Source organism: Columba livia, chromosome 7, assembly GCF_036013475.1.
Source record: "Columba livia isolate bColLiv1 breed racing homer chromosome 7, bColLiv1.pat.W.v2, whole genome shotgun sequence".
NCBI lineage: Eukaryota > Metazoa > Chordata > Aves > Columbiformes > Columbidae > Columba > Columba livia.
The window spans coordinates 11,773,055-11,800,034 of NC_088608.1; the positions used below are offsets into that span (position 1 = coordinate 11,773,055).

Sequence of the window (26,980 nt, forward strand, 5' to 3'; positions counted from 1 at the left end):
TGTAACAACACCAGCCTGGGATGGTGCCATCAAGCCTCCATGAGACCAACAATGCCCATTTGCTGGAGGAGTAAGAGAAACGGGAACTGGGCATCAGAGCTGGCCAGATGTCATTTCTGATAGCCAAATCTTCGCAGGGCTGCAGCATCACATGAGGGGACCCCCAGTGCTCACCAGGACTTTGCACTTTCGGCATGTTTACTGTGCTTTAGTTCACCATTTCCACAATCATCAAGATCTACACACTCATTTCAAGTTTCATGCCTTCTTCCTTCCTTTGCCCTCGCAGAACGTTGCTTTCTGTTGGTTTGTGTCAAGGTTAACAGAAGGAAGGGCATTTTATGCCTGTTGCACACAGGGCACATCCATAGGAACTGTGGTTCCATAATCCAATAAAAGATAAGGCCACTCAGCTCTCTTTACAGTTTACAAACACACAACCTAAAAACCTCAGAGAACTCATCCAAGTGCAGTATCAACTAATAACTTCAGTTATACTGCCACTAATAGCACCTTGCAATCAAAACAAGAAAATGCCTATTTGTTACCAGTCTGCAAGTTAACTCACAATTTACATTCCGGTTCAATCTTTTTAATTATACACAATTTTCCTGGACCTATGGTTGGCAGACATGTACACACACAAACACCTTTAGGTCATTCTGACAGCTGTTTATGAAGATTAATCCCCTCCCTTTAATGCCTTCAGCATGAAAAAGTACCAACACCTGTTTTTAAGCCACAAATGTCTCCCCCATATCCAGCAAAACCAAAAGAATAATAATCAAATATTTAAATTTACCTTCAACGTGACCGCTCTGTTATATTCAGTATGAAATGCACCGTCCCTGTTGAACGAGGAGTGAGGAATAGTGTTAACTTACAGTAACATTGCTGGAAATCTTGCAGCTGCTCTCCCTCACTTCTCACTAACCAGAATAACATTATCCTGCTGAAGCCACAGAACTAAGTGGAATTTACAGTACAGTAATTCAATGGGGTGGGGGGGAAGAGTAAGAGAAAAAAGGGAGGGTGCAAAACAGAGTGTAAAGCAAACACGTTTCTAGTAAATAATTTCCCCCCTGACACTTTAACAAGAATATTTACTAAGGCATGATCTTTGGAGATGGAGATGCAGCTGCTTGGTGCTTCTTACACTTAACAGTACTCCCACTCCTATTATTTCCAGAAAGAAAATCTCTTGCCATGTCACTACACTTGCCTTTTTCTGCTTACTTTACAAAGTACTATCTCAAGTCAGAAAAGCAAGCAGAGAGATGAAGCAACTTGCCCAAGGCACATGCCAGTGGGCACGTGACAGGGAAAGAGAGCTCAAATCTCAGGCATCAGCCCTGTGCATTGGGTAGTTTTAGTCCACTGGGCATCTCTCCCAGGCCCTCCTCATGCTTTTATTGTACTCTATTCAACAGCACAATAAATTTATCTCAACTTCTGTCACAACACATGCTTGCAAACTGAAGAAACAGCAATCAATTTCACATGTCAAAGGATAAAAAAATAAGAAGCATTCATGCTGCAGCAGTACAGAGCTGCAAGAACAAACGGTCCTAACAGGAGCACCAACAAGGAACTACAAAACCCAGCCCAACACTCACTTATAATGGAGTAATTCCACTCCTTTCTCCTTTGAATTTGGATCTACTTTCATCTTCTTGCATAATTTTCGGCTTTCAGTATCACTGCAAAAAACATATTGGAGGGAAAATGGTTACAAGAAAGGAAACCAAAAGCATTCAGTTCTGAAAACTCAGTGCTGTGCTTCCTCATCAGTAATCAGTTGCAACTAACAGTAATTTGGAAGCTGTTCAGCTAAGTTTATAGGACAAGCATTGTGGAAAGCTGCATTAGACAATTTAATTTCTCCATTTGCATGGTCAGGACACAGTGAACTGTGTTAAAACACATTCCAAAGGCAGGCCCTTAGCAGTGGAAAAGAAGACCGTTCTAGCATGTCCAAGTACCTTAGTAGACCTTCTGTCCATGGGATTAACATGACATTGAGCAAGTCAACTTTTCAAGAAGACAATGATACTGTTAGGGTGATGGCCAAAGGACACTGCTAGTGAAAAGATTCAAAGAAAAAGGGCAGATCAGCTTTTCTATATGGCAAAAGACAACTCAAAATCAAAAATAAACATCTTCATGGCATCTCCAAGCCCAGATCACAAGTGGCTAGCCTTTAAAATGTCCTGCAAAAAAACAACACAAATTTTAAAGCCTCAAGCCTAGCAACCCCATTCACCCTAAGTAAGAACGATGTGTCCTGGAGACACACTCAGCAAGTACAAGTAAGGACCATCTGCTGCAGCTCCTGAAGAAGGAGGTATGTAACAGCAGACAGACCTGCTAGAAGTGGTTTTCAAACTGAACAACAGTGAATCACTTCCAGCATCAGATTAGGCAGAGATGGAGAAGAGAAGGGTCATGGGAGGAAACTGCATATACATTCACTCAGGTGGGCAGGTAAAGGGTCTTCGTGGCCTAACTGCTGTCCTAAATGACACAGAAGTGAAGCTATAAGGATATTTCAAGCTGAAGTGAATACTAAGTCAGTCAAAGACGTACAGAGAGAAGTGAAACAGCACAACTACAAAGAAAAGAGGATGATTCACATTGACAAGACTATTCTTTGCACTGACAAACAGCAAGATTAAAAAGCTTGGAAAGTTGTTCCCAGCAGAGGACAATTTGTACCTTTTACATAGATAAATCAATTTAGAAAATGAAAACACTGAAAACCCATCAAGTTTAAACTGATTAGAGACACATTAGAGACACTGAGATGCAAGAGTTGCAAGAGCCCCACCAAATTAAGTGCTGCTGCCAGCACTGGTGCTAATTTCCCCAATGTTCTCCAGCTGCCTTTCTGCAAATGTGAGGAACAACAACAGTAAGTTCACAGTGTGCTGCAGATGACAGCACGCCTTCGTGGAAACTTTCCCAACGCTTACTGTAGATGGAAATGAGGAGGGGGGTGCTATGGACACGTGCATCAAAATTAGAATATTATGCTGAAAATGAGCATTTTAAGGAACTAACGAAGCATGCAACTACCTCACCAGGAAGGAGCACCTGTAATCCCAACTGTAGAGATGTTTATAGATGTTTATCCGAAGAGTCATACTGAATTCATGTCAGTTCTGCATTTTCAGGCCATAGCCAAATCTAGGCATTGTAACCGTAAATGTTTTCTTTGCTTCTCCAGGAGGCTGGAAATCTGAACCCGAGAAGACAATTCTTTACCTGCTTTCTGCTGCATTTTTGTTCTTCCCCAGACCGCAGTGGAAGATGGAGCTAAAACATGTAATCTGTTTGTTGAATAAAATGAACCTCTCTCCTTGTAACAAAACCAGATTATGAAACAAATAGCCTGGATTTGGAGTTTTGCCAAAATGCTGGTGTGCCATGTGGAGTTTGCACAGAAGGTTTGCAGCAACATCGAAGCTAGGGGCCAGAAACATCCCATCTTCTCTGACCTGCAGTCTTCCAACAGTCCCATGGGCTAAACCTAAGTGTCTTGAAGGTCAGGGAATCTAAGGAGAATGCACCAGTTTCAAATCATCCTCCCATCTTACCCCACACAGATCTAGAGGCAAAGAGAAGCCCTTGTGACTGTCAAACAGCCAGCCTGCCCACACCACAGTCAACATCTGTAAATGTTCTTCTAGACATTCCCAAATGTTCCCAAGATGTACACGGATTTCTGGCCATCTCAGTCTTGCCAAGACAAATGTCAGGTGGCTGAGGTGAACAAGTGTAATGCCGAAACCTTCCTCCAGCAACAGGGTCTGTCAGCCCTCGAGATGTGCTGGCAATTGTTCTGCCGTCAGCACAGGACCAAAATGGGTATCAAGAAAATTGTGTTGCCAGTTTTGCCACCAGTTTGGTGCAATTTCAAACTGTGTGGGGGAAAAAAGTGTAATTTTCCCTTGTGTGTCACTTAGAGATCCAGATAGTCATCTCCGAAAAGTTTTGCAAGGTTTATAGTTGAAAAAGACTACAAAACATTACTACTGAGGTGTACCTGTGAGCAAGCAGCTATCAACTCCTACCACTCCAACTCCTACCAACTCATTTTCTGTTTGCGTGAGTTTCTGTTAAAAAAAAAAAAAGATAAGAACACCTGTTTCATTGGAAGGAAACAGGTTCTAAGTCTGCTCTGCTTTCAAGATTGTTCCATTTATAGAGATTCACGTAACTGCTTGAATGCACATCCATTATCACAGCAAAGAAAGCAGCAGTTTGCTGCTGTATGTCTCGTAGCATTTAGTGGGCAGATTCTCTGCACCGCTGCATTGGGAGTTTAGTCTGTTTATGCAAGCTATCTGCACTGATGCAAGGGGTGGAAGATGAGCAAATTCCCAGAACACGCAGTATCTAAATATACATCAGTAATTTTTTTCATGCATCAGTGAAGATTTTTGCACATGCCAGACCCACCAACTCAGATGCTATACTAATGATTCCTTGAAAAAAGCAGATAAGGAGATGTACAGAAATGGCAGAGAGAGACTCGTTCTACTTTTCCTTCTGCTTTCACTTACAGCAAGACAAAAATAACCTGCAAAGAGCAACCTGCTCTGATATCACTTGGTAATGACCATTATCCTTAATAAGAGTAAATATCAACACAGATGCAGTCTCTGCTCTGAGGTTTGTCTTTTTTGGATCTCGGCCAACAGCCTCTCTCTGAAGATGAGCTCCTCAACTCTCACATGGGAGAGGGTAATTAGGACTCCGGTTCTTGCAATTTAATTATACCACTTGAAGAGGCAGTGTAAGAGTTTGTTATGAAGACTAGAAAAGAGAGAAAAAAAAAAAAAAAGAAAAGAAAAAGACAACAACAAAAAGACAACAACAACAAAAAAAAACCCACCCAAACGTAGAGAAGCCAGAAACCACCCCCAAAATCAGCACTCTACCACCCAGGCCAAGACGTGCCAGACAAGGCACCAGGCTCCGGAAAGATGGGTTTGAGGTCAGTAATGTGCCCCCAGCAGCCACCCCTGGCTGCCTCCTGCCAGTTCTGCCCAGGGCAATTCCACCCCGCACAGGTCCCCACTGTGGTACTGCTGAAGGGACCCGGCTTTGCCTGCAGGCACCTCTACAAATCATCCAGCTCTATCTCTGTGGAAAATCAGGCAAAACATCCACCTATTTGCAATACCAAAAAGGACCCTAACCAGCAGCTGTCTATGCAGTAATGAGATCAAATTTTAAGTGGCACAATGGCAGGGCTTCCTTCCACTCCCACAGCCATGTTCCCCATGGTCCTCCTTCTCACGAAACCAACACAGGGCTCCAAAATGCTCTTTTGCAGGAGGAACAAAGATGTATGGCAGCTTGTCATAAAGAATGATAAAATGAAAGATCCAGGTTGACCTAACTAAATGAGAAGTCTAACAACAAAGGCAGTGTGCATCGCAAGAATACTTCACCCCTTTCCATTCACATCTTCATCTCCTCCACTGGGGGACACTTGTCATTTGGGGTTACGATGGAGCTGGCGGGAAGCCTGACTGGAGCACTCCCTGCAAACCCCTGGGGTCCCCTGTCAGCGTGAACATGCACGAATAACCACTGTGCAGGCAGCCAGCTGCTGCTGGGGCTGGAGGAGCACAGCGGGCTGGCGAAGGAGATCTGACCTCCTCTGGCTCACCACCAGCAAAGCTGGCACCTGAAGGGGACATGCCACGGGTGCTCCGCGGGAGTGCTGCAGGATGCCCTGCCTGTGCAGGGCTGCCCACAGGCCTGGGAGCTTGTGGCCATAAGGTCAGAGGAAGAGGGAGATACTGATGGCAGCCCCCAGTGGCAGGAGCAACCCAGAGAAGGGCTTTTGCACCATCGTGGCAAGTTAATTTGGAGAGAGAAAGGACAGAGGACAAAGCTAGACATGAGGAACACAAAATAAGACCCAGGAGTTTGGCAGCAGTAAGTCCACATTGGTTTCTGAAAACAAAACAAGTTTGAGACGGATGGATCCTGAGTAAGAGATGATGCCTGGAGGTGGCAGTGCAAAACATCCTCCTTGGGGCACATTCAGATATTGTCCTGGCAGGTCCTGAAGGCAGCAAGATAAGACCAAACACCCTCAGCACCATCCTCTTTCACAAGCACAAATAGGATTGCCCACAGCTCCCTAATTATTTCCCTTATCATGTAATGCTGCTCACTGGCTTCTCATCAAGAAGGGAAAACAACCCTACAATCATGTCAGCCTCCAGGGAGGAAGGATCTGGGATGACTGTCAAATCCCCTCTTAGGAAACAACAAAAATGCCATCCAGAAAAAGTTCATGTCTCCTGTTGCCAATGTAATAGCAGCGTATGTGCTGTGTGGCCACTTCAATGCCACGGTGCTGGCATCTACTAACACTTCGCAATGCAAACTGGACACTTTGCAACGCAGACTGGACCCAGCCTTCTTTTTCTGTACCTACAGTGTTTCCAGGCACAAGCAATTAATAAAAACACTGATAGCACCAATTTAAGTAACCAGGTCAGTAAATTTGCCTGCACAAAAATTCTCTCGCTCCTCTATCAGCATATCACGTAACTACATGTGAACCACAGACCTCACAACCTGTAAACAAATTTTCTCTCTTCTATCTGTACATCTCTCCACCAGAAACAGGGATCAGCAATCCACATAAATTATGTTTTGGCAGTTCTTTATATCACGGTTGCGCCTGTAGACCCCAGCGCAGCGGAGGGTCCGTTGTACCAGTGGCTGCACAAACACTGTCACTGTCCCAACAGCTGGAACAGGCAAGACTGAGCAGGGAAGGGGAAGAGCAGGGTGACATGGCAGAGCAGAAGCAGGGCTGCCTACAAAACAAGCCTCCCAACAGTGGAAAAGGCTTTGGAAGGTACCAGTCAAAGCTGTTGTCTGGTTACCAGCACGCTGTCTCATTATTGTCTCTGTTATTTAATTGCTTTCATTCTTTTATGTTATGGTGAAAACCATTGTATAGAGAACAACTCCAGTTCTAAATTCAGGGAAGTGCAACTGGAATTTCAGACCAGCCCTCAGAAGTGAATTATCAAACAGGGTTTCCCAGCCCAACAAGCAGCCTCTGCAATGCCCTCTGGCCGCCTTCCAGAGAATACCCTCTACAGACAACAGACTGATGAACATCCTGAGAACGCATGGAGTTGAGATCCTGCCAAACAACTAATTGAGCTTGTGACCCAAAAATGCAGCAAAAGGGGTGTCAATGCCAAAAGTTTCCTCAAGCCACCTAAAAATAAAAACCACATTTGCACTCGCAAACCTTATCTGAAAGAGGAAGTCATTCACAGCCAGTTGTAGTTACATGCGCGAGGTTTCAAAATTTTAAAGTACAATTCAGTAGCTATTATTGGTGACAATATGGGATTTTGACTATGCTCCTTCCAGTCATCAGTCCCATTCTCCAACAAGGACTGTGTGATCCATTTACACTACAGCAGCTTGTGTACTTTGCTGACCAAATTAAACCACACTGATCCCTGCAAAACTCTGTGAGACTGTGAGTGTTGTCTCCCCATCATCCTCACTCCTCCCTCCCAGCCCAGGGCGGCAGCTGCTGCAGCTACTGCTGCTGACACTATGGCACTTTTGTAAGGCTGCTCATATTCTCTAATGATCCCAAACCTTTCTGTATCATTCTCCTGAGAGAGATCTGTAATCAGAGAAGAAGAAAAAAAGATTTAAAAATCACTTCTCAAACCATCAGCCTAGCCTGCAAGAGCACTTCTCCAAAGAGTTGTGCTTAGCAGCCACTGGATGTTAATGGCTCACACCCACTCCAACAGAAAGCCCATATGCAGCTCCCCGTGCAGACAAGCACCTCAATACTATGCTGCTGAGTGGGGTTTCAGAACCTGGAGACACCAAAATGGGAACAGGACCCCCAAGAGATAGATGCAGAAGTAATCAGCACAGGAAGCTTAAACTACAAGATTTGTCTTTGAAAACAAAGCAACATTTTGCCACCGTTCTAGGTTCCTGATGGAAATTATCTTATAAAAGGAGTAACAATGGCAACAGGTTTCCATAGCACAGAACAAATGAGCTGCTCAAACAATGCAGCAGAGGAAAAGATTGAATCTTTTAAGGGATCAGGGAGCACGAAAACCAAAAGCAGAAAATGTGCTCCTGGAAAGAATTAAAGATTAAGATTAGCACGCTGACAGGACAGAGTTTCATCTGAATTTAGGGCCTGATTTCCCTCCCCAAAGAACGCAACAAAAACCCTTCCTGCGACCCACGAGACAATCACAGCCTTCTGCTCCAAACGCTCACCTGGAACGTGCCAGGAATGCAAACAGAATAATCCATGTGCTGCGGAGACCTGGCACGACTTGTCACCCAATACAAACGACTCCCTGTGCCCATTAGTCAATTATAGAGGCCAGGGATCTATAGAAATGAAATTAAAAAGAAGTATTTTCTGAAAATTAAAACCCAGGAGATTAATTCTCACTGCAAGCAATAGTGAGCCAAAGAGACAAAGAAACCCAAGAAAAAAAGATAACGGGCATCGTCAAGCAAAAACAATTGAGGGAAAAAAATTGCAAGCTCTGGCCCTACAGAAAGTCAAGAACTTATAATGAATGGTACTTCCCATGGTAATATAAATTAGTAAGAGGCACTTGGCAGCCCACATACCTGCATAGAAAAAAGGTAAACACTTTCACAGGAGCTACCAAAGGCTTTGCAGGAACTTCTAGAAATGTCGAACACTCGAACTCTCTTTGCAAAGCAGCAGCTTTCCTCATCAGACCCATCCAGACCTGCTCAGACCCACACAGCCCGGTACCGGGGCACACTGTCCTAATGTGGGACACGACTACCACTCTCTTTGGAGTCCACACTAATATAAGAACCCTGCGAAGGTAGTTTGGAATGTATCACCCAAGGACACACAGATGCTGCAGCACATTGTACTGTTCCCTTGGCGCCTCTTTTATGACCTTTAGCTGCACTATGGGCCCGGAGAGGATGCTGGAGGATGTTTTAAATGAAGTACTGAATGCTTTATATTAAATCTTAGCTCGCTCACTCTTCATTGCAGTCTGAAAAGCAGCAGTGTTGGAGATTCACAGTTAATGAGCAATTCTAGGCAAAACCCATGGAATACGCATAGTCAGAATGAAACAGCCACTAGCCCAGGCTCGTACACCCGAGCACTACAGCAGGTGTTAGCTAAACGCTCTGCATTTCTGAATTAATGTAATACACCAGACTAAGTGGGTTTATATTAGGAACTGAGAGCTTACCTAAAAAGGGAATTTTTTTCAGACTGGCATAGCACTTCCTGCATGGTCACTCTTGCAGTACAATAAAAGGGCTTTAATGTGAATTAGCATTAACCGCACAGACAGGTTATGACAGAGACAGGAGGAAGGTATTGAAAAATCCATGCTGCAAATGCACAGTTTGCCCATATAAACTGCATCCACACAAGCACCATGCTGTCAGTATAAGGACACTTACAAAGTGCTCCTGATGGATACCTGGCTCAGCTTCCCCAGCCCAGCTGAAACAGAGCCCCCTCTGCCCCCAGGCTGGCACCCACCTCAGCACATCCACCCCCCAGCTGCCCCTGCCCTTCGCCTTCAGGGCAACTGGAGAAAAAGGCAGAAATGCCAGACACCAAAAATCTGCTCAGATGGAAGAGGTCACATCAGTGCAAGAGCAGCTCTCCTTTCTTCTTCCTTTTTTCTCTCCCCATTAGATCTGGTCATTTTTATTCTCAATTTCAAAGCTTTTCATCAGGTTTAAAATTCAACTACAAGGAAGGAAGATGAGTAGACTTATTCGCTTAAATAAATCCTGCTTCTAATCAGCTTTATAGGAGATAAGGTAGAAAACTAAAGAGCAAAATGCCATTTAATGCCATCTGTACCAGTGGCCTTATTTCTGAAATTCCTCCCTGCTATTTCAAGGCATTTAAAAATTCATTTATGACTATGTGTATAGGTAAAGCTTTTCTGTATCAAAGCATTAGGAAGTTAGAAGTTTCGGAAAGAAGATTTTATCTAAAAGGCAGATAATCACAGAAATTGGGGAAAATCCCATAAAAGACAACCACTCATTAGCTTTGGCTGTTTCCTGAACCAACACATGTTCAGATGAATAGCCTTGAAGGGGCTGCTTCACCAGCCAAATTATGGTCCTACCTTTATGCTACGTGTCATGGGATTGCACCAACAACTAAGTATTGGGCATGGGGACTACAAGAACGACACACAGGACACACAAAAGAGACTACAAGAATGACACACAAAAGCAAAAGAAATGGGATTAAACCCAACCAGAAATTAGTCAGACATTTTAACCAGATGGCATTTCCTCTTCCTAGCAGTCTGATGTGCTAAAGCCAAGCACACGCGCTATGACAGCAGATGGAAATCACACAGCTTTGTTTATGTTTGGGACCTACAGTAAAGGGAATCATGCAATTTGAGCAGGGAATAATCACCCAGGGCCAAAGAAATGGGTGCTTTTTTTGAAACTGCAAGTCCACAATTGTGCAGGAGTTATAGTCAGTAAAAAATCTGAAATAATTCAGTAACAGGAAAGCTCAGGATTGTTCACTAAATCCCATTTGGAATGGAAATAAAATAGTTTCAGCCTTTTTTGCCACATGCTCAATGCTGCACCTGATCACAATGCATTTTATAACCTGACAAACACATTTTCTTCTCTTCAAAGCCATTCATTTTACTCACTTTCCCCTTCCACTTCGCCCAAACTAGTTACACTCAAGTTACATCAGTCCTTGGCCACCCCATGATCTATCACAAAACCTACTCAAGAAGGCTAGAAGACAACTTTATTATCGATTACTCTTCAAAGCCAGACCTCAGGGCATCACGAACTAGGACTGAAGCTTTGTCTGCCTATAAAACAAGCAACAAAAATTTAATCTTCATTTAAGCAGTAATTTCATCTTATTGTGTTCTCAGGCACATCCCTTTGTACCTTTTACTTGCCACCATAAGGGTTTGCCAGGAGTTTCTATGAGTCTGCGAGACGCAGTGGTTCTGAGGCACAGACACAGCCTGTCCATCTGTCTGTCCATGCAGCACACACCAGCTTCCCTGCACCCCAACCTGCTATTACAGTTCACAGCATCTGAACTCTGAGACGCAAAAAAGGACAAGACAACTTTCTTTTTTGCAGACATCTTGAGCTTTCAACTTCCTATGAAGCCCTTCCATTTTCAAAATTTCTATCAGCCTCCTACTAAAAATAATTCAATAATAGTCCTCACTCGCTTACATGCCCACCCCAATAGCATCTGAATGCATTAAATGAAGAACACTCATTTGTGCCACTGTAGCATTTTTCCCTTCAAAGATCTCCAAACATTGACTAATGAATCAGGCAATATTTACCCAGTTGCCCGGAAAACAGATACACCTTTTTTAACAGCACAAAATAACAAGAAGTGAATCACTCACAGAGCCAGGAACAGAAGCTGGGACTCTCAGCTCCCATTCACGTGGCATCTCCCCAAACACGAGTCTCAAAACACTTGCTCATAAGATGACTGATCCATCTCTGGGACACTCCGAAGATTTACCAACGTGCAATGTCATGCTCTACCATTGCTACCAGTTACTTGAGTTAGCCTCGACTCAGAAACAAAGCAACAGATACTACGGGAAGGAAATAAATATATGAAAGGTAGCAAAAAGTGCTCTGTTCAAACTGACAGGAACAAAAAGTAGCCATCACACAGAAGACAGCATTTTACCAGCCATCATTAATTCAATGTTCTGTCATCACTCACACCACTGTTCATTCAGCATCAAAAGCCTTAGCAAGGACTTCCTAAATAAATCATGGAAAGGCTAGAATAAAACATATTTTTGTGACATTGTTTGTAGGTCTTTTATTCACAATTGAAATAGCCTCATGCTTAATTGGGTACAGAGCCACATATGCTATCTCAGCACACAGGAGCAGTGACCACTTCAATGCCACAAGCAAATCTCATGCTGCCCCTTCATCTCTGGCAGGAGGCATCGATCTGCCCGCACAAACTGGCCAAAATCTCCTGTGAGCAAGCACCTTATCTGCAATACCGCACGCAGAGGTGTCCCCAAGTGTGCTGTGCTCGCCACGGCCCTGTGCCAGCCTGGCACCAACACCGGTGAGCCTCACCACGCAGCAATGGCAGGAACCTGGCGCTTCCCAGCCCTGCGGCTCCTAAGCCCAGCACGCTGGCACTCCTGCTATCCTGCTGCAAAGTGACAAGTTAAGTGGCAGCCTCTCTTACTCCACACTAATTGTCTCAGCAAGAAGCCAAGTCTTTCCCCACGTTATGCTGAAAAATTAACCTACTTGGTCTCCCGGAGAGCACTCAACCTGGAACTGAAAGCTCAAGTTTAAACTTTGTCTCATACCACAGATCTAACAAAAGCCGAGGCCAAGGAGCGCGGTTTCCATGTAACGCAGCAATGCAGGCAGCCTGCTTCCAGCCACAAACCTGCGCGCTCCCCTCCGCTGTATGAAATACAGAACACACTGCTGAGGTTTAGCAATCCATAATGATTCCCACCAGTGGAGCAGTACGCTCTTTCTTTCTCCTGAAAATGAGGGGAAGAAGGAGAATAACAAGACATAAAAAAAAAGCATCGCCAATAAAGAAAAAGAAAAAAGACTGCCGTCATCGCCACAGGGAAGCAGAGACACACACCACAACTCTGCATGCACGCCAGCCTTGCCAACGCTTGGATCTGAAGGCAAGAAGTCCGCTGCAGTGGGATGCAAAGAGCAAAGCCAAAATTCCCTGCTAAATATTGCTGCCAAACAAGCCATTTCTTGTCAATATTTGTAAAACAAATTGAGCCTGTGCTGTAAATACTCCTGCATCTGTGCGCTGTTTGTTTCGGCATGAAGACTTGCAAATAAGCTCCAGAGTATACTTGCAATGGGAGAACAGCTTGAGTGACTCTGGCAGGACTCAGCTGCTCAGGCCCCACAACTGGCCCTTTGTGACCGGTGGCAGACAGCAACACTGCAGCCTCTCTCATGTTATCGCTGCAATGAGGTGGGCAGCAGTTTGCAGTCACCTGAACAAAAAAGAGAAAAGGCAAAAGAAAAAAAACCTTTCAAGGAAAAGATAATTGTTTACAAGTTACCTCAACACTACAAGATCATCTTCAGAGTGCTTTAAAGGTTTAACAAAAACCGCACAAAACTTGGTTAAGCTCAAACCTTTTTTGTTCTTTGCATACATCGAGACTTCCTTTGGCACGAGCCAGTCTTCCAGCTCACCTTGCCCCTGAGGCAAGTTCACAAATACTGTTGTGACATCTCTCTGCAGAAGGGAGGGATAGAAGAGACATCTCTGACAAACACCGAGCTGAAGTTGGACAGATCATCTATTTTTTCCAGGTTCTACCCAAATGGGTGATCTGAAAGGAAGTGCTGCTCAACCATCACAGAGAGAATTACAGCTATTGCAATGTAACAGCACCCTATTTACTGCCTGTCACTCGGCAAGTGACAATCTGTGATTTTACTGGCATCAAAGCAAATTTTGGGAATCTACAAATTTTTTCCCAGGTCTCCCAATCTCTTACAGCATGACCTTCACCAGGCTGCTTCCCTCTCTGGAAACAACTCACCTTTCATTATGAAAGGAAACTTAAATACTTCCCCACCATGGTCAGAGGAAAGGCACTGAAATTACCAAGCTAACTACAGAATGTATTAAAGCACTACCTGGAGGAGGCTTTAAAATACATTTCTTGCAAGTAACTTCCATAACAAAGTTTGGTTTAGATGACAACATCTGGAAAGGGACAGCATAGCAGGGTTTGATGAACTGAAATTTATTTTACAGCAAAAACAAACAACACATTTCCACCCCCATCACTCACAAACTCAGGAGCAGAGACCAGCCCATTGAACTAAGTGGCAAAACTTCTCTGGATTTCAAATTGAAGTTTGAAAAAAATCATTCCTTCTCCAACCCAGAACTCAAATAAATGCTGGAGATGGTTATTGCTTAGTTGTATTATAGCAGCATTTCGAAGGGACAGATGAACAGCATCATTCCAGCAGTTGTACACACGTGCCACGTGCACACACATACACACAGTGAGCACTAAGTCCCCCAGGACAGAGGCAGTCTAAAACAAAAAGGGAAATAGAAGCCATTTAAACTAGTGACCACTCCACAGTCACAAATGGGGCCGATTAGAAACTAAAGCCAAGAAGCTGGCCCAGTATCCTATTTTCTAGCCATCATTACTGACAACCAAAAATTGTTATTCAGTGCTTTTGTTAGAAAAGGAGACTGGATTTCAGGGGTATGTCAGATCTCCACACAACCTTCTTCTCATCAGTCAATCCAATTTATTTGCTGGCTTTTCAGCAGGTGGGAAGTGGTATGGGTTTCACTGACCGCGAGAAGCAGCCCTGTTTTCTGCCCGCTGATGGCTTGGAACACCATCCCCATCAGAGGAACAGAGATTAAAGTGTCTGTGCATTTGGACGAGCCCAGCAGAATGCAAACAGGAGGCAGAAGCAGAGAACTCCAAGGGAAAGGTACCTGCCTGGTGGCAGGGGGAGAGCAACACAGGTTAACCAACAACAAAAGCATCTCAACTTTCATTTACCAATGGCTTCCTCTGGGTCACTGCTTGATGGACAGAGGCTGGTTTCAAAATTATAATTTTAAGGGAGCCACATGATTTTTCAGAGCTGACTTAGATTCGTGCACAGCGTACAATTTGTTTATCCTATGGCAATTCAGCCAAACACACAAGTAGGCAGCAAGTCGTTCTCTGCAGTGCAGGAAGGGCAATTTGCCACCTGCAGGCAAAGCTCTTGAAGCTGCAGAGGCAGAGAGGCACTACAATACACATGCTAAAAACACAGGCAATATGTTATTGAGTGGAACCACAGCGGAGGCTTTTAAATCTGCAAACTACAAAGTACATACCTGTTCATCCCTCCCCACAAAAACAACCACTTACAAAAACAAGTTTCCCTGCCTTCACATTAAAAATCGCCATGAACCTGTGCAAGCAGAGGAAGTTCTTTAAAAGAAAACACATTTTACTTAGAAACACATATGGCTGGATGCTTCAAAACCAAGCAAACAGCCATACTGCTCGTGCAACATTTGCTGTTGTAGCAGAACTGCATTGCCCTCCAGCTGAGGCGCAACATGTGGGATTCCTCCTCCCCCGGCTTGTGGGAAAGCCAGAGCAGAGTTTCCGTGCTTCGTGCTCTCCGAAAGGCGATGCTAGCTGGGGTCTCAAGCTTCAGGCTGAAAAACATACTGTCAGAGAAGTGACAACAGCCTTAAGGAAAAAATGACTGCCCACCGGTCTGAAGGAAGGAGAGGATGGCAAGATGCAACCTCTCAACAACTATGAAGAAACTGCACAGAATGATGTGGCTTCAGTTACAGGCAAAAAGTTACAGAGGCAGCAAAAAAAGCTAAGTCAGCAATAAAAGCCAAAAAGGGAGAGGGAAAAAAAAGGAGAAAACCAGCGTGACACATACCCACAGTCTATCCAGCTTATAGTACCTCGTCCTTTCACCTCCTGGGCCACGCTGGACAGTAACCTGAGTGAGCTTTCCGCAGCAGCAGCTGGAAAACAAAACAATAATAAAAATAAATCAACAACAGCATTATTACTGCACATTGAAAAACACAATGATGCATTCCTTTGTTCTAAAGCACTGGAAGAACATTTTGTCTAATTTGAAGAAACCAGTATGAGAGGGATCAGTAAAATCTTCCGTAAACTAGAAGGAATGCTGGCTGCAGCTGAAGTTGGGAGGCTCCTTCCCTCCAACCCCCCTGAAATAACACACTGAAATTCATACCCCCAGGCACACTCCCTGACCTACATTTCTGAAGCTATACTGTGTCCTCTCCTGAAAACCAGCTTCCATCCCAATATGACCTTTTTCCTGTAGCTGGGCATTAATTGATTTGTACTACTGCCACTAATTAGAGCAACTTCATTTGGAACCTTCATCAGCTGTAAGGGCAAGTCATTCAGTATCTCTGCCTGTCTCAATTCTATCCCTGTCATACACAGAAAATAAACACACTGTTATTCTCAGAATAATCCCAGGAGATACCCAAACCAACAGTCGTGAGAAGATCCAAACTATGAGCAGAAAGCACCTAGAAAAGGCCCTTCCAAGAACTGGCTGTATTATAAGTACTCAGCTGAGATTTTTATAACGCCATGCCACATGTATAGATTTTGCAAAACACTTTTCACTCCAAAACAGTCTTATAAATGGTATTAAAAATAAACACAGAAGAAAAATGGGACAAGAGCTCAGGAGCGAAAAATACAGGCATTCAAACAAGTATCAATTCCCCTGAAAAATCTAACAGAGACTGTTTCCTACCTTGCTAAACAGAAAATAGAAACCCAGAGACTCTTGCAGATCTATTTAAACTGCTGCTGCTCCACAACTACTTCAACTAATTGAATATAAGAATGGCTACACTGGGTCACATTTAATGCCTCTATAGACCAGTATCTTGACATTTGAGAACGTGAGGGCCTATATAGGTCAAAGTACAGAAGCAAAGCCAGCGACTAGTGATGGCTCCCTCAAATAATCTCTAAGCCTCCACAGTTTTTATCTCAACAATCTCCTCAGCCAGAAACAGCTCCTTTGTATCCAACAGCCTTTGCTTAGGACTGATGCTGTCAGAGACGCCAGCCCACTCACATTAGCTCTCAAGAAACTCTCCCATACTCATAACATGCAACTGCCACCTCGCTTCAACACAGGGACATAGACACAGAGGAAATTTTTCGCATGTGCATAGAGTGGAACGATTTAACAAACACCCTTTAGAAAATCAGGATTCAGGATAGGACAAACTTGTCCCCAAAGACTCGCCAGTTGAGCAGCCCTGGCAGGATACCCAGCTGGTAGGGTGAACTGAACATCTCCTGTAAATGAGGACATCTTCCAAAACTAACGAATTTTCTGCACAAGATAGAAATACTCATTTAGTTTTGCTCAGCTGAGGAGCAAAGCCTTTCTTCCAGCAATATGACCAGATGCTTGCCAACATCTCACCACAGCTGGGGGATGTGTACCCAGGATAAAAATTGCACCTCCAAATTCCTCTCTCTTTTTTTGCCCTCCCCTCTTTCTGAGTGATGGACAGGCAAGAGATTTCTAACTGTGCAAGGATCACTGTTCTAGGAAGAAACATTAATCCCACAGTCAGCTTTGCATGCAATGGTTTAGACCACTAAAACCAACCAATTAAATAACTAATACAGAAAAAAAAGAAATCTCCACAACACAGCTTTTGAACAATGCCCATAGGGCAACATTTATTTGATGAGTGTCAGAGCTGAAGTGTTCTGGTTGTGCTTCTAAAAATGAAAGCAACCACCACTTAAAATATTAGGCGTAAAAAGAAAATTTTCCCTTTAAAAAGCTGAATAATACAGATGTCTTTTTTATCTAAAGTGCTTCTTTCAAAATCAAAAGCGTTAGAAACTCTTTTATGACTTTCACTTTGAACCTGTTACTACAAAACCATTTGGCCAAGTTTGAGCACTCAAAGTTCCCCAGTATAGCAAAACACAAATATTTTAACAAAAAATAAGTCACATATTTAACTGTTTCAGAATAAGCATATCTTTAGGAAATAAAGTTAATTATCAGAGCACCTGCACATTCTTGTCTGCAAAATTCTCTGATATTGGGAGAGGGAGGATACTGTGTCACCACATACTGCTTCAGTTTGGCACACTATAAACTCAAAGCAGCTCTAGCAACATCACTGCGTTTAACTGAGATAAGACCTTTGCAACAGCTCAGAAAGGGAGCACCCAACCCCCAAACAAAGCACTTTCCTGTATTGTTTGTCTGCAGGAAGGAAAAGGAAGCAACAACAAAAACAAAAACAACACAGCACTAAGGAAAATCACCTTAGCGACACATTTTGCTTCTTGCTGTCCAATGACTTCCACATCCACAACAGCATTCTGCACTTGCATACAGAGCTTAAAGACTGTTTCTTCATTTTACATGTTGTCTCACAATACACCATACCAACACAAACAAGGCGACAATGGGGAAAAAGTACAATAGGAACAGAACACAGTAAAAGGAAGAGCAAACAGGTAAGAGCAAGAGAGAATAGCCAGAAAGGAGCGTAAATGAGGGAGAAGACAGGAAAGAGATTTAAGGGGACAGGTGGCATAATGTGAAATGAGCCATTTCTCCCTCTCACACAAGCAGCTCATTTTTTATTTTTATATTTTGTTAATTACAGTTGAAAGACAACCATGGGACACCCAAAGCTGTCAGAAGCAGAGATGGATTGATTTCAGTACTATAACTATTCATTAAGCCTTTCAGTGTCACCAGGAAATCGAAACTTGCAAACTACTGCGATAAACACAGCAGAAAGCTCTGGCTGATAGCTATTATGAGCAGCCGGTTTTGGAGACAAAGCCAGAATAAAGTACATTTTTGCCAATGTGACAGAGCAATTAAAAGACCAAACTGAGATTACTCCAATCTTGAAACATCAGGAGTGTCTGAGTTAGAACAAAGGACACGGGTCCTGAAGAAGCCCTTGTAGTCACGGAGAAGCACCTTGCAGTCATGTAAGAAAACACTAAAGAGGCGCAAGTAAGGAACAAGGGGTTCATCATCTGAGCATGGACACAGGTAACAGAACACACACACGGTCAAACACACAAACCTTGCTGGGCACAAAGGGCTGTGACATCAAAAAAGAAAAGGAGCACTTACCAGATTTGGAATATAGCACTAGTACATTATTCCGTGTCCTGAGAAGCTTCTTAAAATCCTTGTGTTCACTGATTTTTTCTATGAGTGGAGACACCTTCAACGAGTACACGAATGCCGGCAAGAACACCTGCAGACACACAAAGCCAGAGGCATCAGTAACAGCTTCCATGCTGAGAAACAAAATGCAAACTGCTTTTGAAATTGCCTTGACCTTTTTCCATAATCTTGAGACACACTTCCTTAAATAAGCTAACATATCAAATTCATCAGCAAAAGCCAAAACAAAAATAAATAAAATAAAAGCCATACACATGACTTATCGTAACTGGACCAACATGACTCCCAGCAAGTATCCTTAAGCGGAATGATGAGATAAACACAACATCAAGAAATATGGTTTTAGTTAAGAAGCCACCCCCTTAAAAGTTTGTTTCCTAGATAGATAATCAGATAAAAATTCTTATGTAAATCTAATATACTGTAACAAGAGAAGCAGAAAATTAGCACTTTGAGAGCACTCTTGTCCCTAGATTTCAGAATGCTCAGCGCACTCAATAGAGCACTTTGATATCCCACCGAAGACAGTGAGAGCCGTGAAGTTAAAATAACTAACCCATGCTGACAGAGTAGATGAAGGAAATGCAAACAGAATTTGCAAGTAATTCAGCATCCGCCTTACAGCACTAACAACCACAATCCTCTCCCACCAGCCTGTGGGACTGGGCTTCAGGCTCCCACAGGCCACACTGCACCTCACACACACATGGGGCCTTGGCCACAAGAACAAGTTTGCCTTCCACTGGCCACATGGAAGACACAGCATCTAATCTGGCTGCATCTCAGTCCTGCATTTTTGCAAATAAATTATGTTTTTGTTGCATCTTTTGGTTTATTTAAATCACGACTGCTCCAGAGCAGAGCCGGTCTTTTATTCTACCATAAAGTAAAACTCCTATCAAAATATGACCATAACCTCGGCTGGTGCCTTCACTGCTCATTTGTACTGCAATAATCTTCAATAATAATCATAATCTTATCCATCATGCTATGCTTCCTCTGTTCTGCACTGTACTGAATTCATACTAATGGAATGATTATGGGAAGCTTAGCTGGAGAAATTCACTAGTTTACATTCACCTTACAGTAAAACCTTAGCACTTAATTGCTTGGCTAAAAGCTCTAGCTCATTTGCCTAACACACACACAAGAGGTTCAACGTTTTCTTAATTACCGCACTAATTTTGATCATGTCTCATTCCAACTGGGCTGGAAAATGTGTCCAGAGTAGATGTGAAGAAGTAAGAGGCTGTTCTTGCACCCCATGTATTACAGATTGCAGCATTCAAAACAGGGCACTAAGCCAATCAAAGTCAGAACACGCAGCCCCAGGCACTACAGTTCATTACAAATTCAGCTATTTGCAAACACCATGTCACTGAGGCACAGAAACAAAACCTGCACCTACAAAACATATTTTGTAAGTGCCTGAAGTTTCTACATACGGGAAAGGAGAGGGGGAGTTTTGGGGTGCAGAGGGGAGAGGCTGAGCTGAACTGAGGATCATCCCCAAAATAACCTCAGAACACGTTTGGGAATTCAAAGTTCCTGGAAGATACACCTTTAACATAAAATATAAAAGCACAACAGGTCGCACAGGCCTAGAATGAACAAGTTATCGCACTCCACAGGTAGGATTCCCACCACCAAGCCCAGATGGTCAAACTGTGAGACGGGAAAGAGCACATTATTAGCAAGTCAGCCCCTACCTTCAGCATAAACGTCCTTGATGCTTTAATTCAACCAATAGACTCACAGTCTCCTAAATCCAGATGTCCAGAGCTCAGCCTTCCTACTTCAGGCTGATGCCTGTGAATCATTTGTGTATTTTCCGAGATAAATACATGGTGTTGCCAATCAAAGTAGACAAACATAGTTATGCTAAATGGGGTGACACAGAGACGCAAATTCCTGCTCAAAACTCATTGCAATCAGAGGCTGTACAGGAGGGATTAATCCAACATTGACTTATGAGCAGATTTCTTTAATCCAAAGTAGTTTTTTAAAAACTTTTTCCTTCACCTCAACTTTTTTAACTATCCAAGTGTCCTAAAGTTTTACTTATGTCTTGAGTTATAGAAGGCTAAACCATAAACTTCACTGAAACCAAGGCTGAACACAGCAGGGAAAAAGGGAAATTACAGGCTGCTTTTTTTAGAAGCTTTCTTCATTTAGAAAACTGGACTCAAATAAGGATATTCTAGCCTATGAACCCACTGCCATAAAGAAAGAATTTGACTAAAAGAGCCACAAAGGCCATTTTCAATGTGACACCAAATGGTATTATGAACATTGTTTAAAGCATCTGTACAGTTCTACCGATAGGCTGGAAGCACATGTATTTCATGTATTTTCCAGATGGAAAGGCTGTTTAGCCAATTTCAGTGATGGTTTTTTTCCTTATAATGGTGGAGCTATAAACCTCTTGAAAAACTGGATTTTGGAAACAGTGACAGGTTTAACTACCGCCTTGTTGGTGTTGCCACTAACAGAAAACTCACTGCACTGGTGGAACAGCAGGTGCTTGGAGGGAGACACATGTCACGTTGCACATATCCACTGTTACTTTGCCCAATTCCTCCCCAGGTTTTAAATCAATACACATTACTCATTTTTCTGCATTATTACTACAGCAGCTCTCTCCAATCCTATGGTTTAGACCAAAACCCACCGGGAAGGGCATAGTGCATATAAGAGCACCAGCCGTCCCTGCTGAATAAATCATTATCTCCCTTTAATTAAGATTAATGGTGCAGCCTTTCCTGGTTATAAAACCCCCGAAGTCCAAGTTGCAGGCATTGAGTTGGACAGAGATGCCCTGACTGCACATCTGAGGCAGTCACAGCAATACTGGGAGGTTATCGGCTGAGCTGAGAAGTCCACCACCTTCCAATATGTATTTTCACTACATGGTGTTTGCAAACTGCTAAGAATTAAGTAGTTCCACACTCTCCAGCTTTCTCCCACTGAAATCAATGAAGACCCCACCCAGGAATAAATGAGAGGCCAGTTTATCGGTAAACCTCTTAAAGAACCTTCGCTACCAGCTCCACTGAAGACAAGTGATGCCGAGCAGAGGTTTCCACCTGATGCCAGTCCCAGCCTGCTCCAGAGCCAATGCTGAGATGACCGTACCAGCAGCTACAGCCTCACCGGGGCTACAGCCAGTAGTGCTGGCAACAGAACGAAATTAAGAGGATGGGAAAAGAGAATCCTACGGAGGCAGATACACACTCTTCTTCTCCACAGAAAACCAGGCTCGTATTCCTGCACAGCCCACAGGCAAAGCAGCAGCAAAGACAAGGCTTATTTGCATGTACTGTGTTATAGGACTTTAACTGTGAGATATGACTCAGGTAGATTTATTCCAGACATGTTGCAAAAGTCTTTGCAGGGGAGTTCATCAGCCAGGTGCTGCCCCATCAAGCACACTGCTTCTTGTTGAAATCCAGGGCACAACAGGAGATGAGCTCACATTAAAAAAAGAAGAGGTCAAGAAAGGTGACAGTCCCTCCTGGGCAGGAAGCCTCTTTTCATATGCGTCAGGAAGTGCTACATTCACACATATGGAACTCTATAAATAAGAAACAAGCTAAACTCTCTTGTCACTTAAGGATCCGAAAGCTTTAAAATCTATTCACAACCACCACTGAAAAGTTAAGAAACACTCCAAACATTTTTCTCAAGAAGCTGTCTACCTTGGTACCTGCTAAAGGAGAAGGCATGTTAGGACCAACAGATGCGGCATCTGTGTCACCCCTGCCCTGTGACAGTTACGGTGACGAGAAACCGCAATAAAAATGAGGGAAGGTCTATTTTACTTCATGCCGTGTTTGCACAATGTGTAGCATAACAAGTCCTCACCCATGGCTGGCTCTGTGGGCTGGAACCAGTGCAGCAGTCACCTGATGTCCTTGGATGCAGGAAACTTTGGTGGAGACCTTCAGAAAAAGGCAGACTACACGTGGCAGACTATGAAATGCAAATCCGGTAGCACTTCCAGTCTGCAGATCTTCCCCAGCTCAAGATCTCAATCTGAATTTATTTTCACAGAATTTTTATGGCGTAGGTCGCACATCAGTCACGTGGCTGTAGTGTCTGATCTAAGATGCAAGAAGGATTCTCAAGTACAACATAAGTGAACCCAGACCCTCGAGACAGTCAACCCAAAACTGCTGAGAGACACTGCTATTTGAGCACAAGGTACAAAACCACATGTGCTCCAGCTCTGCCTCTGCTCTTCAAATCAGAGTATGTATTTAAATATATAATCTTGCAAGTGAGGTGGAAGAAGTCTGATCAGCCATAAAGGTTTAATTTCCGCCCCCCCACCTCCACTCTCCAGCAATTCCTTGCAGAGCTGCCAAACATATGCAAGTGTTAAAGAGCAGCAAAACACCCCACAACCCCTCTTCCTCGGAACTGATACCCAAGAAACATTTGAGCTTTTACAAACCCAGAGGCAATGAGAGTTACATGCAAATAACTATTTGCTAATTTTACTTCCAGGACTGACACTATTAAAAAAATGTGGTCATCCCTCAGGCCTTGTTTTCTCAAAATCATCAAGGATCTGAGAAAGCCGAGATTATTTCTCAAGTTTTTACTCTTTTCTGAATCTCATTTCAGCATGAAAAAAGGGAATAGCTTTCAAGCAGCCACAAGAACATATTTTCATATTTTACATTTTATTATTCAAATTAAATGTGATAAATGCTTAACTGCTGTTTCCACAGAACCCAGTTCAATTTATGAGTTCCTCCCCACAAAAGCTTTGTGACAGCACAGTCTCTCGCTAAGGATAAGCAGCATGTCTGGAGAATATTTTTTTTTTACTTATATTAAATCAAGAGCAATGAAAACACATGGTTTTAAAAACAAGAAAATACAAAACAAAATTAAATAAGGAGGCACTATCAGCAGAGTCACATTGTACACTGGACAGAAAAACTATTTCCTATTGCGCCTATTTCCAGCTTGAGAGCATGAAAAAATACATTTCCCTGGACACAAATTAAGCATAAATATAATAGAAACGGATACAGGGCTGAAAGAGCGCTTAGGTGCCTGAATCCACATGTCAACGTACAGTTTTTATGTCCACACTAACACACGTATAATTAGGTAGACAATTTGCACACTATTCATCAAGAATAGCTGGGGCTGACGCGAACAACGCTGATTCCAGCACAACTGCTGCTTGGCAGGGACGCAGCTTCACACTCGACCACAATTTCAAAAGCCCATTTTTCAGCAAGTCATTGACTTTGATTTCTGTCTTAGCTTAACCACCCACTGATGTCATTCTCGTTTTGGGACAACAGCATTCAACCCACTGTAAATATGATCAATGAGCAACCCTGCACATATGAAACAGATTGTGTCTGACAAGGCATTTTATGGGAACATAGCTGAAAAGCAAACCTGCCTCAGAATTCCAAGCAGTAATGGAGATGACTGAATTTAATATAATAATTAATTTCTTTAGTAGGGGACCAGTTCACATTCTAAAAAAGTATCTCCCCTGCTACACTAAAATGGGGGAGGAATGGGATGACACAAGCAAGAAATCCCAAGAACAAGACTGAATCTCACCTTCCCTTTCCTACTCAGTTCCCAAAATGAAGCCTGGGGTGAAATGCACACTTAACTTCAGAACATGGATTTGAAGGAACATCTCTGTATTGCAGTGATGGAGGTTTATAAACTGCAGGTCAGCCAATAGCATGGCCAGGTCCTGGGGCGCAGGGGGTGTGCACATACTGAAAATACCAGGTCTAAATCATCTCCAGACAAGCACAGGAGCGAAAAAGATCTGTTGCTCCCTTCCCCCCAATTTGTTCTCCCTTAAAAATACAAGATGTTCAAATCCAAAGCCCCCTTGTTTACAACAATCACAGTTTGACTGCAGATGTTTTATCTTCCTTGTTCATCATACAAACAACTCTTGACCTTGTGCAATAATTGCTTGCTTTTCACTCACAAGCCCTCCCTCTGCTGCTATTTACATTCAGGGTTGTGCTGCTTTGATCACTGAGCCATTTGTAACAAATGCCTTCCAAGATGGATAGTGATAAGTAGGACAGTCCCCTGTTTTCATTCATGATTAATATCCAGAATAGCTGTAGAAACATTTTAATCAAATCAGATGAGGGGAAACGGGTTACCTCTCTTATCCAAAGGTACCTCTAGGAAGCCTGCTAAGAATTTATGATGTGAATGAGAGAAGAGAAAGGGTAGCACTTGGGTCTCAGGCTTCAGGGGTCACAACTGAAGTAGCCCAGGCAACCCTGCTGGGACCACAACACTATCTTCTCCCAACCACATCTTCAGGGGTTCACAAACTGCAACCGAGGTGCAGCACATCATCTGCGGCTGATCCGAAAAGCCACCTGTGGGCTCAGTGGGGAGCAGAGACTCCAGGGTCCGCAACAGCATGGGACAACCAGGTGAGGAGAGCTCCGGCAGATACACCAGAAGACCAACGGCTTCTGCATTGGAACACCGACAGCATCAGAAAAACACAGGTTTGCCCCACATTTGCAGACACTCCCACTAAACACTTCTTGGGTTTTGTTCATTTCCCATGAGCTCCAGGGAAGAATTACATTCTTACTCTGCATATAATCCAAATCAATTAAGTCTCACCTCTAGCCATTCAAGGAATAAAAACAACAAGGCACTGCTGACATTTTATTGTGGTGGGTTATATCTGCAAGAGGCAAGTGTCATGTCTTCTTTTGTTCATGAAAGAAGGCAAATTAAAATCCTGACACAGTGTGTCTTGGTATTCTTTAACTTAGGGTGAAGAATGTTACAAATAAGGCATTCCACTTAATGGAGTACTTGCTATGTTCACTTTCCAAATATAGAAGATAACAAAAAATACCATGGAGACGTCAAGATTTGACTAGACTCTACTGTTCATATTGTTCTTAAACAGTGGGTTTTAAGGAACATAAGCTACAGGCATAATAGTCGATACTAAGGGCTGTTCTTACAGGCTGTGTGTAGCCAACTAATTGTATGGTTTATCACTGGTTTTCAAATGCTTAGTGAAGGAAAACCTGTGCAACTATTTACTAATTAACAACTGACTATAATAGGGTCAATTACCAATGCTGAAAAAGAACTTTCTCCTTATTATGAATGTGAAGCTCACTCTCTCTCCAAGGCAGGCATTGGTGCAATATATATTAAACAAGCTGTTGATGAAATAATATTTCTGATATCACATCTGAACGAGCGCATTTGGATGACTTCAGAAGCTAAGACCAGGAGCAAAGCATATGCAACATAATCCCCCACTAAAAATCGGGTTTTGAAAAAGTTTAAAGAAGTATCACCTACTCAAGGAGCACACAGGAGATGCTATAAAAAGAAGACAAAAAAACACTATTAATGGGACTTACAAAGAAGAGAGGGTGAAAAATAACACCTGAAAATCCTTAGCACTTTATACGGCACTTGTTATCTTCAAAGCATTGCACAAATATTAACGAATTAATCCTCACATTTTTCTGCCAGGCAATAGGAGAGGAAGCTTAATTTACATAGCTAGAGTAAGAGTCACACAGAAAAGCAGCAATCTGCAAGACACAAAAGGGAGGCAGCATCCCAACAAGTGGGCACACACCTCACCCTAGATCCACATGCTCACCGAGTGCCATCTTCTGAAAAGTGAGGAGGGTTAGAGAAAGAGCCAATTTACAATCACTTAGCAAATATGTTATATGACTATAAACCCAAAGACGACAGACAGGACATCATCAAAGCATCCACAAATGGGATGACCTTTGCTCTCTGTGTTCTACAAGCACACAAATCACAGCGACCTCCACAGATGCTACCAGCTATTCTGAGCTAGCTAAGTGCCAAAACTTAACACCTGGTTTGCTATCACAATTTTTGCCATTCAAGAGCTTGAAAAGGTGGCAGGACCAAGGTAAACCATAACTTACTTCCAAAGCAATCCTGTCCACTTCAAGAAATCCAAGGCAATGCTAGCTTGTGATTCTGGTTGCAAATTGCATTGTGTTCTCCTATCCACAGATCTCAAAACACAACTCTCAAAGGCGAGTCTCATTACCTCCATTTTACTGAAACAAAGGAAACTGCATCACCAAAAAGC

The 26,980-nt window shown here is 43.1% G+C and overlaps 1 protein-coding gene across 2 annotated transcripts in view; it reads right to left on the reverse strand.

The window, feature by feature from the left end:
- The window catches only part of PDIA5 (protein disulfide isomerase family A member 5), a 102,493-nt gene that overhangs the window by 71,841 nt on the left and 3,672 nt on the right, over positions 1-26,980 (reverse strand). The window contains exons 2-5 of one of the 2 annotated variants that reach the window (XM_065070515.1): positions 18,793-18,919; positions 15,541-15,628; positions 1,617-1,700; positions 803-848 (exon numbers count right to left, since the gene is read on the reverse strand). In XM_065070515.1, the coding sequence (XP_064926587.1) occupies positions 803-848; positions 1,617-1,700; positions 15,541-15,628; positions 18,793-18,919 (345 nt within the window). Of the gene's footprint in view, positions 1-802; positions 849-1,616; positions 1,701-12,505; positions 12,873-15,540; positions 15,629-18,792; positions 18,920-26,980 lie in introns of those variants that run through there. The other variant, XM_065070514.1, reaches the window with a different exon arrangement.